The sequence below is a fragment of the Tasmannia lanceolata genome, unplaced genomic scaffold (genome assembly GCF_043159265.1).
Source record: "Tasmannia lanceolata isolate RefF3 unplaced genomic scaffold, GAP_Taslan_0.1 ptg000008l, whole genome shotgun sequence".
Taxonomy (NCBI): domain Eukaryota; kingdom Viridiplantae; phylum Streptophyta; class Magnoliopsida; order Canellales; family Winteraceae; genus Tasmannia; species Tasmannia lanceolata.
In genome coordinates, this window is record NW_027518685.1 from 69,640,908 (window position 1) to 69,653,960 (window position 13,053).

The 13,053-nt window shown below is 37.4% G+C and overlaps 1 protein-coding gene across 1 annotated transcript in view; it reads right to left on the bottom strand.

Moving 5' to 3' along the window:
- Window positions 1–8,112: 8,112 nt before the first annotated feature.
- The window catches only part of LOC143885554 (cuscuta receptor 1-like), a 32,683-nt gene continuing 27,742 nt past the window's right edge, over window positions 8,113–13,053 (bottom strand). Inside the window, exons 7-9 of the mRNA XM_077389776.1 lie at window positions 11,502–11,654; window positions 10,677–10,832; window positions 8,113–10,034 (exon numbers count right to left, since the gene is read on the bottom strand). Coding sequence (XP_077245891.1) covers window positions 8,179–10,034; window positions 10,677–10,832; window positions 11,502–11,654 — 2,165 coding nt within the window. The 3' untranslated portion in view covers window positions 8,113–8,178. The remainder of the gene's footprint in view (window positions 10,035–10,676; window positions 10,833–11,501; window positions 11,655–13,053) is intronic.

Sequence of the window (13,053 nt, forward strand, 5' to 3'; positions counted from 1 at the left end):
TTCTTTCTATTTTTTATGACAGTGATTGATAATGAAGGGAGGATATGTTAAATGAGCAGGGGGAATAAGATGTCTTATAAAACGAGAAAATCCCGAAATAATCTCGAGATTTTAAGAAATATCACGATATTTTCATTTTTATAATTCACTAAGAAAAGAACATGATAATTTAATGATATTTTTTATTTTATACTTTTTTCTTAAATTATACATTTTTATTTAGCCTACTGATGATATTTGTTAGAAAATTAATCAACCTTAAGCGGAAATAGATCTTCACCTCTGCTACGATTATCAAATTGAAGGTGCAGATGATGCACATTATCTAAACGTTGAATACTCTCCTTGAAGAACTTAGTTTTGATGTGGCCTTTAGATCTATCCAAAGCCTTATGCTTAAATCAATGTGAATCCCAAGTAGGGCAACCACAAAACAGGGGGGTGGAAATTGGTTGGCTATTAAAATTTTGAGCACTTTAAACTTTGATCTTTAATCCTAATCCTTTTGCTTATTAATCTTTAGTTCAGTGGTTAGCCAAGTAGAATGAAAATATAAACACAATAAGCATAACTAAGAGAAGAAAAGAAGATAAGGGAAAGAGAAATGTACACCAATAATTTATAGTAGTTCGGCCTTGAAACCATGGCATACTCCACTCTTCTCAAGTTTTGCTCCTTGAGGAAATCTACTATTGCTATTCTCCCTAGTAGGCCGTATGTGAGCCCATATAAGCTTGAAGATTCAAGGGGTTTAATATTGGTGCCCTTCCACCTTTACAATGAAAATGAATGAAGAAGAGAAAGATCTTGCTTTGCCTCATTTTAGGGGCTGATTGCACGATGAAGAATGAAGAAGAAATCTCTCACAATATAATACAAGTTGAGCATAATCCAATCTCTCAAAGGTTTTAGCCAAATCAAGACACAAGAGATGGAGAGAGTGGTTTTAAATCCAAAATAAAACACAATATCTTGTGATATTCATCTCAGGATCAAGGGGTCAAAGACATAAACACATATTATTAAGATATAATGCATGATTGGTGTGCCTTTGAAATGTTGGATATTTTTAAAATATTTTATTTTTTAAAATAGAAAAATGAGATTTTTCAATGAGAAATTTGAAAGACATTTCTCTGTGTGAAATGATGTTTCCAACTAGAAGACACTTTAGGTTGTGAAAAAGTATTGTTTTAAAATGAAAGGGTACTTTTCATTTGACTTGGTGCCTTCATATTCTTTTTATTTTCTATTAACAAAAAAAAAGGCCTGCAGTCTCAATTTTATGATAACTTTCTCCCCTTTAACTCTGCTCTTTTCCTTTATGTAAGGGCATGCTTGTCCGGAATTCGGGGTGTAGACCTTGTTCTTGGCGTATGCATCATTTTTTGTAGGGAATTTAACCGGGTAGAACTCGCCCCTAAAACCTAGTTATTAGAAGGAGGGTGCCCATTCCCTTATAACCCATCCCCATCCATCTTACTTAACCGATGTGGGACTATTTTGCTTTTGTGTTGAACCCCAACAATCTCCCCCTCCACGCGGAAGCAAGGTGGACAATCTCGCCCCTCCACGTGGTGGCAACTTGGGAACCACAAGATACTACACCGGGGTTTCTGAGATCTTCCCCGAGGGACATTCCCGCCCTCGGAGGCAAACCGGGGTTTCCGAGATCTTCTCCGAGAAACATTCCCGCCCTTGGAAGCAAACCATCTGTAGGGAATTTAACCTGGTAGAACTCGCCCCTAAAAGCTAGCTGTTAGAAGGAGGGTGCCCATTCCCTTATAATCCATCCCCATCCATCTTACTTAACCGATGTGGAACTATTTTGCTTTTCCGTGGAACCCCAAATATTTTCGTGGGACTTATTTCTGTGTAGCCACCTTCATAAGTGGAGAAAAAGAAACTGTAAGAGAAAGCTTCGTTGTGCCTTGCCTACCTCTCTTTCTCTCCTATTATGATTCTTTGTTCTAAAGAGTCACTTTGTTCATCCACAGTTACAATTTGTAACAACATGAAATGTGCGATTTAGATCAACCTAAGTTGACACCCACTATGTCCTAGTGGGGCATGCCCCATTGTCACACAATGAGGTGTGCCCAAATGAAACATATTGACAATACAATTACTCTACTCTACCGCGAATTGAGTATTGGTTTGGTGGCATATTTCTTACTCGGTTTTCTTCCATTTTTTTTCCTTCCTTTTGTTTCCTTTAAAAATCAAACAAAGTTTGGAGATGCCATCTTTTTTAGGAAAAGATAAATGAAAATGGGTGAAAATATTAGAAAAGAATGGAAAAAGTATCATTTCCCGTATATACTCCCAAAGATTACCAACAATTTCAATGAAAGGTCTCTTAATCTCCATTTCAATTATCCATATCTATGCCGCGTTATACACTTCAGACGACCATCTGACTCACACTACCTACCAAGTTTCCCACCTTACATTCGTGGCGATGGTCTCACTAATTAGCAATTGTGTATTCCACATTCTCTTTTTGAAGGGAAATGATATCTAGCCCCTTTTTCTTCACTGGCCACCCCTGTTGAAAAGAGTAATCATAAATATACTAGAGGGGTGGCCCGAGGAAGAAAAGGGGGCGAATATATCACTTCCCCATATAAGGACATGAAAGGTCATTTCCAATCCACCATTTTCATCCCCATCCGACATGAGGCAATGTTGCAGGCATGGGATCCTAAGGAAACTACAAAAGTGGGGAAAATCTCTCATATATACAACACCATCGTCTCAATCACTCATCATATCATCATGGGCCGACCTTGATCTACAACCATGCAGAAAACACACAGCTAATCATCGTAACCATCAGGTCAAGATCCTAGAAATTAATGATCAAGAAAAGAACAGAAGAAATAATGATGAAAAAATACATTTGCAGAAATAGTTAAGATTCTTGTTCCAACGGTAAGGTTGCTCCAATAGTGGTCACGGGTTCGAGTTACAGAAACAGCCTCCCTACAAAGCAGGGGTAAGGCTGCATACATCTAGCCCTACACAGACCCCGCAATAGTGGCAGCCTCGTGCACTGGGCCGCCTTTTTAGAGATAGTTAAGATTCTGTGAGTGTATTGATCTGTTACATGGTCCAAATTAAATGATATGGGTGGGACCTACATATTCTGATACATGTAGGTAAAAAACACTTCATTTAGGAAAGTACGAGGCAAATGTAAGTAAATGAAATAAAACTTCAGCAAACCCTGCTCAATCGAAAATAAATACACATGCGAAAGATGCCCAGCATTAAAACCCTGTTTGGATTGCAATAAAAATATTTCTGAATGATAATATTTTCTTCAATTTTTTTCTTTTCTATGACCCTGTTTGGTTAATTTAAAGGGATACTATCAAAAATTGAGGGCCCCTAAGTAAAAATTGAATAGGGTTGGTTTGTGTAAAAAAAGTTTGGAATTTTTTGAAATATTTTTCCTTTCCATACTTTTCCGAAAAATTCTTGCAATCCAAACAAGGCCTTAATGGAATTGGAAAATGCTAAAATGAAGGACACTTTTATTCAGAAAATGATAAATGCTCCCCTTTCCATCGCTTGGGACACCCTGCTGCATTGTAGGTGGGAATCATGTCACTTCATTCGTTAAATGTGAAGTACATCAGCCCCTTTGCAGTCATAGATACACTCTAGCCAAGTGTCCCAAGGGATGAAAAGGGGTGCATTTATCATTTCCCTTTTATTCTCCTTTTTTAAAGACATTTATTAAGACCCACTTCTGCTTCGTTTACATGCTAGATTTCTATAACATTTTGGTTTTAATGTTTTTCAATGTTTAAAGAAATCAAAAGATTTTATTTACTATGTACTTTTTATGGGTTGAAACGTTGGGAGACATTAAAACCTATAAATGAGGGAAAGTGGAAACGTTAAGAGGGCTTTTAGGAGGGGTGGAGACGTTTCATGTTTATTCTTCCCTACAAAATCTCTCTTTCGATAATCTCAAAATGGGAGAAGGACCACTTTCTGGTGAGGTCTCCTCATCTCTATAAAAGCTATCTGTTTTCTTCTCAAGAAACTCCATTGATTTATTTTGGTTACATCTTTTATCATCTTTTGTAGCACGGGTGGTGACGAGTTCGAGGGATCGTGTCAAACAACCAGTTGTTTCAAAAGCTTAAGTGGCTGGAGAAGGCATTATTTAATCTTTTATACTTTAACACCCCCCTCACTTGTGGCCCCTCTTTTAGGGTTGGCCTAAATATGTGGCACATGTGTCCTCTCTTTTGGATTTGGCCATTGCATATGGATTTTTGTTATCAAGGAGGTTTGAACTGGGGACCCTTGCATCCGATACCATGTCAAACAACCAGTGGTATCAATGCCAGGCCGTGGTAACTCTGGTGTGCCTCTGAGGACGAAAAATACCTCAAGGAAGATCTCAGTAACCCCGGTATGCCTCCGAGAATGGTAAAATATCTCTCGGGGAAGATCTCGTAGTTCCCACGTTGTCTCCACATGGAGGGGGAGATTGTTAGGGGATCCACGTGAAAGCAAAGATCCCACACCGGAAGTGTAATGGATGTGGATGGACTTTATAAGGGAATGAGCACCCTCCCCATAACGGCTAGCTTTTAAGTGTGAGTTCTACCCGCGTCCCTACAGATCGAATCCGGAAGAGACCCAATGGATCGTTGTATCTTGGGAGCCGAACGCCAATCAACCCAGTGCAGAAGGGGGCACATTGTCTCCAAGGGTAGCGCGTTTTACGGTGCTTGGGTAGCATGTTTTCAATTACTTTGATTTGGAATATCATTCCAGGGCTTGAGTAGCGAGTTTTCCGAGCCGGGTCGGGTTAGTTTAGCATAAGCTATCGTTATGAAAACATTTCAAAACAGTTTTCAACATAACTTTTCATTAATCACGTCTCTTTAACTTTTTGAAATAATCGATCGAGAATACGTAAAAGTTATTTTAGAATATATTTGTTCTCTCCCTTCTTCCCCTGTAAAGTTTGGTCCCTTTTCTGTTCTATTTTTTTTTATCATGGCAAACATAATCATTTTCTCAAGGCGTCCAGGTTTTGTGAATGCACAATCCTGGAGCGGAGTTGTTGTATCCTGGAGGCATTCATTGGAGATCCCATATGTACCATCGATTAGTCGTTTATGAGGACAATATTTGCCTTATGGATAGCAGATTCATATTCATGCATCAACTCAGTCGATAAGTCACTTCTTTACCATTTGATTCTTACATTACTTTCTTGCTATCAATTACTTCATTTCCGCCGTTTATTAGTATAATCCTAAAGCCCATGCTCATTTTCAATCACAAGTAGGACCTTATAGGTAGTAAAATTTTCACTATAGGTGTAGAAAACTACATTTAAAAAAGAAAACCCCATAAATGTGAATAATCATACTGAAAATATGTACTATAGTGAATAGTTATACTTAAAATTTTATTAGTATGGATAATCACACCGAAAATTTACGATAGTGTGGACACCTACACTGAGTATTTTATAAAGTGCGGATGGATTCAGTGAGAAAAGCTAAGCTAGTGAGGATGGCTATCATATGTGCTAGTGTGGATAACTACAATGAAAGTATGTCTTAGGTGTGGATCTCCACACTAAGAAAACCATACTGGGTAAGGTATGGATAGCCGCAGTGAATTGTAACTAGATTTTTTTTATGGGTGAGCTGGGGTTTGGCGGAACCCCTACCAGTGCATTGAATAGAAGGAAAGAATACAAGAAGAACAGATGAAACTAGAGAACAAATTACAAACAAAAGTACAATTTTCTTTCCCTATCTGACTGGATTATTTCCATGAGCATTGGAGGGATGAGGAGAAGAGGGATATCTTTTCCCTTGCATGGGCAACCTCACTTTGAGAGGAAGTCTGCGGCCGAGTTTGCTTCCGTCGACACGTGAGTTATGCACCAGGCTCTGAAAGTGTTGAGGATTTTTCGAATGTGGGTTATCATTGGGATATTTTCCATGGGGGCTTGGATTTTCCCCGTAATTACATCTACTGCAAATAATTAATCGGCTCTAATCTATAGATTTGGGGTTCCCCATTTTTGCACCGTTTTCACTCCCATGAAAATGGATGAGAGCTCTACTCCCAAAAACTGTTCTTTCATGACTTCAATGGAGAAAAAACCAAGAATCATTCTTTCGCCGTGTTGAAGAATTCCACCAATTCCAGCTCCTTCGATATTAATCTTGAGCTCTCCAGGATCAGGATTCTTCGTTTCATATGGTTTGATTTGGAATATCCTTTCAGTAATACTGTCTGGTGTTAGAGCGTGTAGCATTTCTGACCCTTCAACAACCAGCATTAGTTAGCAGACTTATGCCAGTCTTTAGCAAGTGTTGTATTTTTTAGGTGCCTTGAAGTCCTCCTTTGGAATGTATTAAGCTAGTCATTAAGATTCCTTTTTAGGTCTACCTTAAGGCCTTGTTTGAATTACAAGAAAAAAAATTTAGATGGAAAAAACTTTCTTGGAAAATTTCCTTTTTTCCACAATTTAGATGGAAATGATATGATTATGGTTAACTTGGAACGATATTATTATAAATTGTAAGTTCCTCTTAGTAAAATTTGAATAGTGGTGGTTCCAATTAGCTTTTTCATGTGTAAAACAAGTACGAAATCTTTGAAATATTTTTCCTTTCCAAACTTTTCCTTAAAATTCATGCCATCTAAATAGGGCCTAAAGGATTTCAAGTCTGCTAGCAAGAGCTTGAAGTCTTCTGTAAGTTTTAGAAAGTTTTCATAAGCAAGAAAAGCTTAATACTTTCCTTTTTTCGGTAGGTAAGCTGGGATTGAACTGCTGACCTCTAGGTTATCTTGTGCAGTTGTGGATATACTATATTCTGAAGGCAATAGATAGTTAACAGTTTGACGTCAACCATTTTGGATTTACTATGGGGTGATGATAAATTCGCACCCCCTGTAGGATTATTCAAACCCTTTAACGTGAAGTGACGTAAAAAAAGCGTTAAAGGCTGACGCTTGTTTATGCTTTTTGACACTTTTTTGACGTCAATTCACCTTAAATGGGTGCGAATCATCCTATAGGGTTTGCGAATTTATCATCTCCCTTTTCTATATTCCAATGACTAAGGTAAATGATATATATCTTGATGAGTTTGTGTTATATGGATTAACTAAATAGTAGAATGTTTTGAGCAAGGTATTCCATATTGTTTGTTATAGATATGTATTATGTGATATGAAGCTACTTTTGAGTGTGATGATAGATCATACATGGGGCCTTGTTTTCACCATATATTATCTCTCTTTAGTGTGTATGATGTGCCATATATAATCAGTCGAAATATCTGACACACAACATCCACATTGGATGTGGCAATTTGTGGAACATGACGAAAACAAGGTTTATAAAGCCCTATTTTACACAGTGATCTTTTCTTTGTACTTCGAAACTTTTTATATGAGGAAATTGAGCTCAATCAAAAGAAATTTTTACAAGGTTTATAAAGCCCTATGAAAAGAAAGTATCAAATTTTATTTTTTCAAAATTTCTACTTTAAAACAAAAAAAACTAAATGTCAATTGTTTATTGTCTAGGACTAGATATATGCACCCATTGGCTACATATTATTATTTCCTCCTCTTCTTCCACTTCCGGATTTCATTGGTAGTCGGTGGTGCAACGAACACATTGCAGGAGATGAAAAGATAGGAAAAATTATATGAGAAGAAGATGACAAAATGGTCTTTCGAACCGTGAGACACGCCTCCTAGGTCAATAGTTTTTAAACTAGCATTCATCCAAAAATTCAGAAACTTTGAGTAATTACTTAGTAAAATGTCTATATATATAGTGAAGATATCTCAGCTATCACTCTAAGAGGATGTTATAGTCTAAAGAGATTGCTAGGAACAACCAACACAATCTGGGACATCCTCACAATGCAGGTGATGATTATCTAACAATAATTTATTAAAAGTTCAAGCAGTTATTTTTTTTGTGCCATCCCAACCTTATAATTGTTGATATGGAGTGATCAACACCATTGCTTTGGGTAGGCGGTTTGATCTTTGGGGTCATAAGCCATTCATTGCAAAAATATCAAATTATTAACTTAAAACTCAAGATAAAGCTTATTATTAGTTCCAACATTCATTTTGCATTACAACTAAAGGAAAATTGTACCATTATTTGAAACAACAATTTTTCAAGTAACTACGGAATTCTGAGAGCTTCTCAATCGACCGGTCAATATATGCATCCATAGCTCTGAAGTATTTATGCCTCCCATTTTTGTTGAGGATGAGAAAGCCGATGAATCCCCAAAATCCCAAAGCATATGACATTGCCATGAATGAGTAGAAAATCACAGGATTATCAAGAACCCTAGAATTTTTTCCCTCATCTCTAGGAGGTTGTGAAGGGATTTCCAAGGAGCAATTTCTTTCTAGTGGTGGTCCACAAAGATTTGGATTTCCCTCATAGCTATCCTTACCAAATGTGGTAAGGTGTTTATCAAAAGGGATCTTACCTGATAGGTTATTGTAGGCGACAGAGAAAGCACCAAGTGAATCCAGTTGAGATAATTCATAAGGGATTCTCCCAACTAACTTGTTGTGGGAAAGATCCAAACTCTCCAAGCTTTTTAGGTTTTGAAAGGATTGTGGAAGATAGCCAATTAGCAGGTTGTTGGAAAAATTTAATGAGTGAAGCACTTCCAAGTCTCCTGTTTGGAATGGAATATCACCCTGCAATTGATTCATGGACAAATCAATTCCAGTCATCAAGCCAAAAGGAAGGCCCTCGTAAAAGTAAGTTACACCCTTTGTGGTGAAAGAAGTTGAAGGCCTAGGAAGAAAGCCTGTTCTATTTAAAGAAACATAGGAAATTTGGATTTGCTCTGTTTTCTTCCATGAACTTATGTTGTTGAGACAAGAAGGTATATTTCCAGAAAAAGAATTGTTGGAGAGATCCAAGGTATGGAGGTTACTTAGTTGACACAGTTGTATTGGAATGTTTCCTCGAAAGAAATTATTCCCTAAAAGAATTGATACCAATTTTGAGAGGGAGAATAACCAACTAGGAATAGTGTCGGATAGGGTATTTTTTCGCATATCAAGAATCATCAAGACAGGGCTATTTAACAGGCCAGATGGAATTTTTCCAGTGAAGTTATTGTGGCTGGCAAATAAATATTGCAATCGTATCAAGTTAGCATCAACTGGGAGAATGTCTCCTTGCAATCTATTACTTGATATATTGAGGTAAACCAGCTGAGTGCAATTTTTGGTGAGTTGATGTGGCATTTCTCCTGAAAAGTTGTTGGAAGATAGGTCCAATATAGATAAGCGTTCTATTTCACCCATGGATGAGGGGATCCTACCTTGCAAAATATTTTTGGATAGGTTGAAGAAAAGCAACCGAGGGAAGAGTGTGCCGATGTTTGTAGGAAGTGACCCGCTTAGATTATTCTCAGAGATATCTAGAACAGTGAGAAATGATATAGTGTTGTGGGTAGACTGAGGAATTGAGCCTTCGAACAAGTTACCCGTCAACAACAAGGAATCACTTGACGTATTGTACAATAGCCAAGATGGGATGATCCCTTTAAGAGAGTTATGACCCAAATTTAAATTATATAAGTTATCCTGGCTAGAAAGAAAGCTGGGAATGGTACGAGTGCTATGTTTGTTGAGGTTGCAATTTTCTAAGGACAACCAGTGGAGTTGAAAAGTAGGAACCCAATATGGGTATTGGGTTTCGACTTCTAATTGGACATTGTTTGAAAGGTCAACATCTAAAAGTTGCGAGAGGTTGGCAAAACTAGAAAATGAGAACACACCCATTAACTGACTATTTGAAAGATCAATAGACTCTATCTTCGTTAGGTTGTTGAAAATGAATGAAGGAATCTTCCCTGTAACGCGATTGTCGGAGAGAAAAAGCCGTCGCAGGTTATGCATGCCTTCCATACATGGATGAATGCCCTCAATTGAATTGTTCGAAAGATCCAAGCAACTTAAGTTCCTTAGTTTGCAAATCCCTGTAAGAATAAGACAGAGAAAATGGTGACAAAATTAGATTGATGTTGCAAAATGACAAGGAGGAAGCCCCATTGTATGATTATGAGGAAAGATAAAATTCTTCGCTAAAAAACAAGTTTCTAATAAAATTTTATTTTTCTTTTTTTTCCAATTTATTAGTGTAAATGTAAATAGTCATATTTTGGGAAATAATATTCTCACACCTTGACTCAATGTAAGGCCTATCAAATGTAAGGATAAGATCAATCAAAGGTGGGACCCTCAAGACCACCAACTTCCTCTGGATGGCGCCCTCATACATCAAATCTCCAACGTGGGGTCCCATTCGCTATTTCTTCCCTTTTTCATTTTTTTGCTTATCTTCATAAAAAATATTTTTTATATATTTAGTTGAATGGATTGGATAGCCAAACAGTGGACCCCGCCTTAAGATATGGCCCAGACATTGTATCTGTTGTCTCGTGACTTGTGAGATCTAAAGATCTTAAAAGAGGGGGTGGGAATATCATTTCCCATTTTCTTTATTAAATGTATAGTTTACTTTTCTTAAAGCGGGTACTATGTCAGAAAAATAACAAAATCTTGTCAAAAAATACTCCACACATCATCATTTTGGGCGAGGAAAAGCTATTGCCCCGTACCTGTTGAGATGGCGCCAAACGTGAATGTCAGATTATTCCCTGGTAAATCTAGGGTTTCAAGGGAGGAGAGGTTGCCTAGACATGATGGAGGACTTTGATCGTGAAGATTGTTATCGCTGAGATCTAGATACAAGAGTCTCTTCAAGCCACATAAACCTACAAGAAAAAACGAACAAGACGTAAAAACCCAAAACCCATTTCATTTATTACTAAACAATAAATTGCTCTCGCTGCAAGGGAAAAATCTCGAAGTTTTATATTACTTATATGAAAATTGCTAGAAAAATCACCCTTAGATTATTATTTTTCCAATGATTACTTTTTAGACCCATGTGGACATGATCAATTCTGTTGATTTAGCAGACAGCCACAAAAGTGGCTCTTTATCATTTTCCCAATCTTGATCAGATGATCCTGAGCCTTGATTTAGGAGGTCCCACACCAAAGCCACTAAAGCTTTCAAAAACACTAAGATTTAAGTTCTGTTAATTTGGAATGAGCATGAGTTGAATGGCTTGGATAACCAAACAATGGATCAATCAATCCTCATTTTTATGGTTTCTCCAAAAAGAAAAAACAGGTTAACTTATTATTATTATATTTTTCATAGGCTTATGACAGTCATTATATGCCGTGATCAGTTGGCCTTTCGAAAATTGAAAAAGGGTGCAGCTGCTGAAGATCCCCAGATACCCTAAGGACTATACCAAAAGCGTATTGTATGCATCATCTTATCATTGAAATTATGAGATAAGTGAAAGTGAAGAGGAAAACTACTTCAACCATCATCATTTCGGATGAGAAAATAATATAGCCACTCCGTACCTGGTGAGATGCCAAATGGGTTTCTAAAATTATTAACTGCTAAATCTAAATCTTCCAGGGACGAAAGGTTTCTTAGACATGATGGAAGGCTTCGATCATCAAGTTGGTTACGCCTGAGAGATAGAGTCTTGAGTCTTTTTAAGCTGCATAAACCTACAAGAAAATGATGAAGACAAAAACATATGAGCACATTTAATTTATTACCAAAAAACAAATTCCTTTCAATGCAAAGGAAAAAAATCAGATTTCTATATTACTTAAAAGAAAAAAGCTAAAAAAAGTGATTCTCAGGCCTTGTTTTCTTTTGGATAGACACATTGTGAGATGTTAGGCGTGTCCGTTTGATTATGTTCGATTAGATTAAAGTATAACCTAATCTAATCGTGCAACAGCCCTAATTCCTAAAGGAGCGTGTTCGTGTGGGAGAAAGTGGAGAGACCATCTAGGAGGCTGGAAATTGTGATCCAAGCTAAAATCCCTTCCAAAAAATGGTTTTGATCTTTAAAAACCCTAAGATTTAAGTTCTGTTGATTTGGAATAATGTCGTTTTGGACATATAATTGTGTTTGAGAGGTCTCCGTGATTGATCTCGGATTCCTTGCGGTTCACCTTGTTCTTGGATCTCCATCGAACTCAAGATCTTTCAGTTTTGGCCTAATGGATTTTGACCTAGATCTTGGATTCTCCTCTGATCGCCGCACCAATGGATCCACTTTCCATTTCTTCCCCTTTTATTCCCTTGTCTTTTCTTTTTTTGCCTAATTTATCCAAGAAAAACAAAACTTTTTTGTATGGCATTGATCCACCAGCATATGGGCATGAGTTGAATGGCTTGGATAACCAAACAATGGACCCCACTTTGCAACAAAAATATGTTGTTTTTGCTAAAACCGAATAAACAATGGCCTGCCACTTGTGCCCTGTGGACGTGATCTGTTTAGTTAACTAACTGGTGAACACAGACCTGGCCCATTATTGTTTGTCCAACCTTGATTGAATGATCCTAGCACTTGAGTATTAGGATTCATTAAGGTTTTCCCTATAAGAAGCTAAAGCTTTGATTATTTATAGCTGTTAATTGGGTAAATGGGATGCCCATTAGGTACTCCACCCTTGTCCCTATGTATGACATGAGGCTGACCCTAGGCTTGATCGTAAGATTCAATCCTAACTCTTTCATAAGAAAAATAATGGGGCTTTACCACAAACAAAGCAGCACTCATAGGGTTATCTTCCTTTCCTTATATAGGCACTCTACCTCTCGTAATTTGAGGTTTTGTTTGAGCGATGTTCTGTTTAAGGAACAGTCACAAAAGGCTACCCTGCTAATTTTCTCTTACAAATACAATACCTCAATTATATGAAGTCTACTTTAGGGATGTCCTCCTACTTATGTGGACGGAGGGAAATCTCATCTCATACAAAACATGAAGCATTAGTGTCAGATCTTTCCTTTTAGTATTGAGGCAGAGTTTGTTCCATGCTACAAGACTGTGACACAGGCACTATGGTTGCAGAATTGTATCACTAGGCTTGGAGTCATGCACTCATA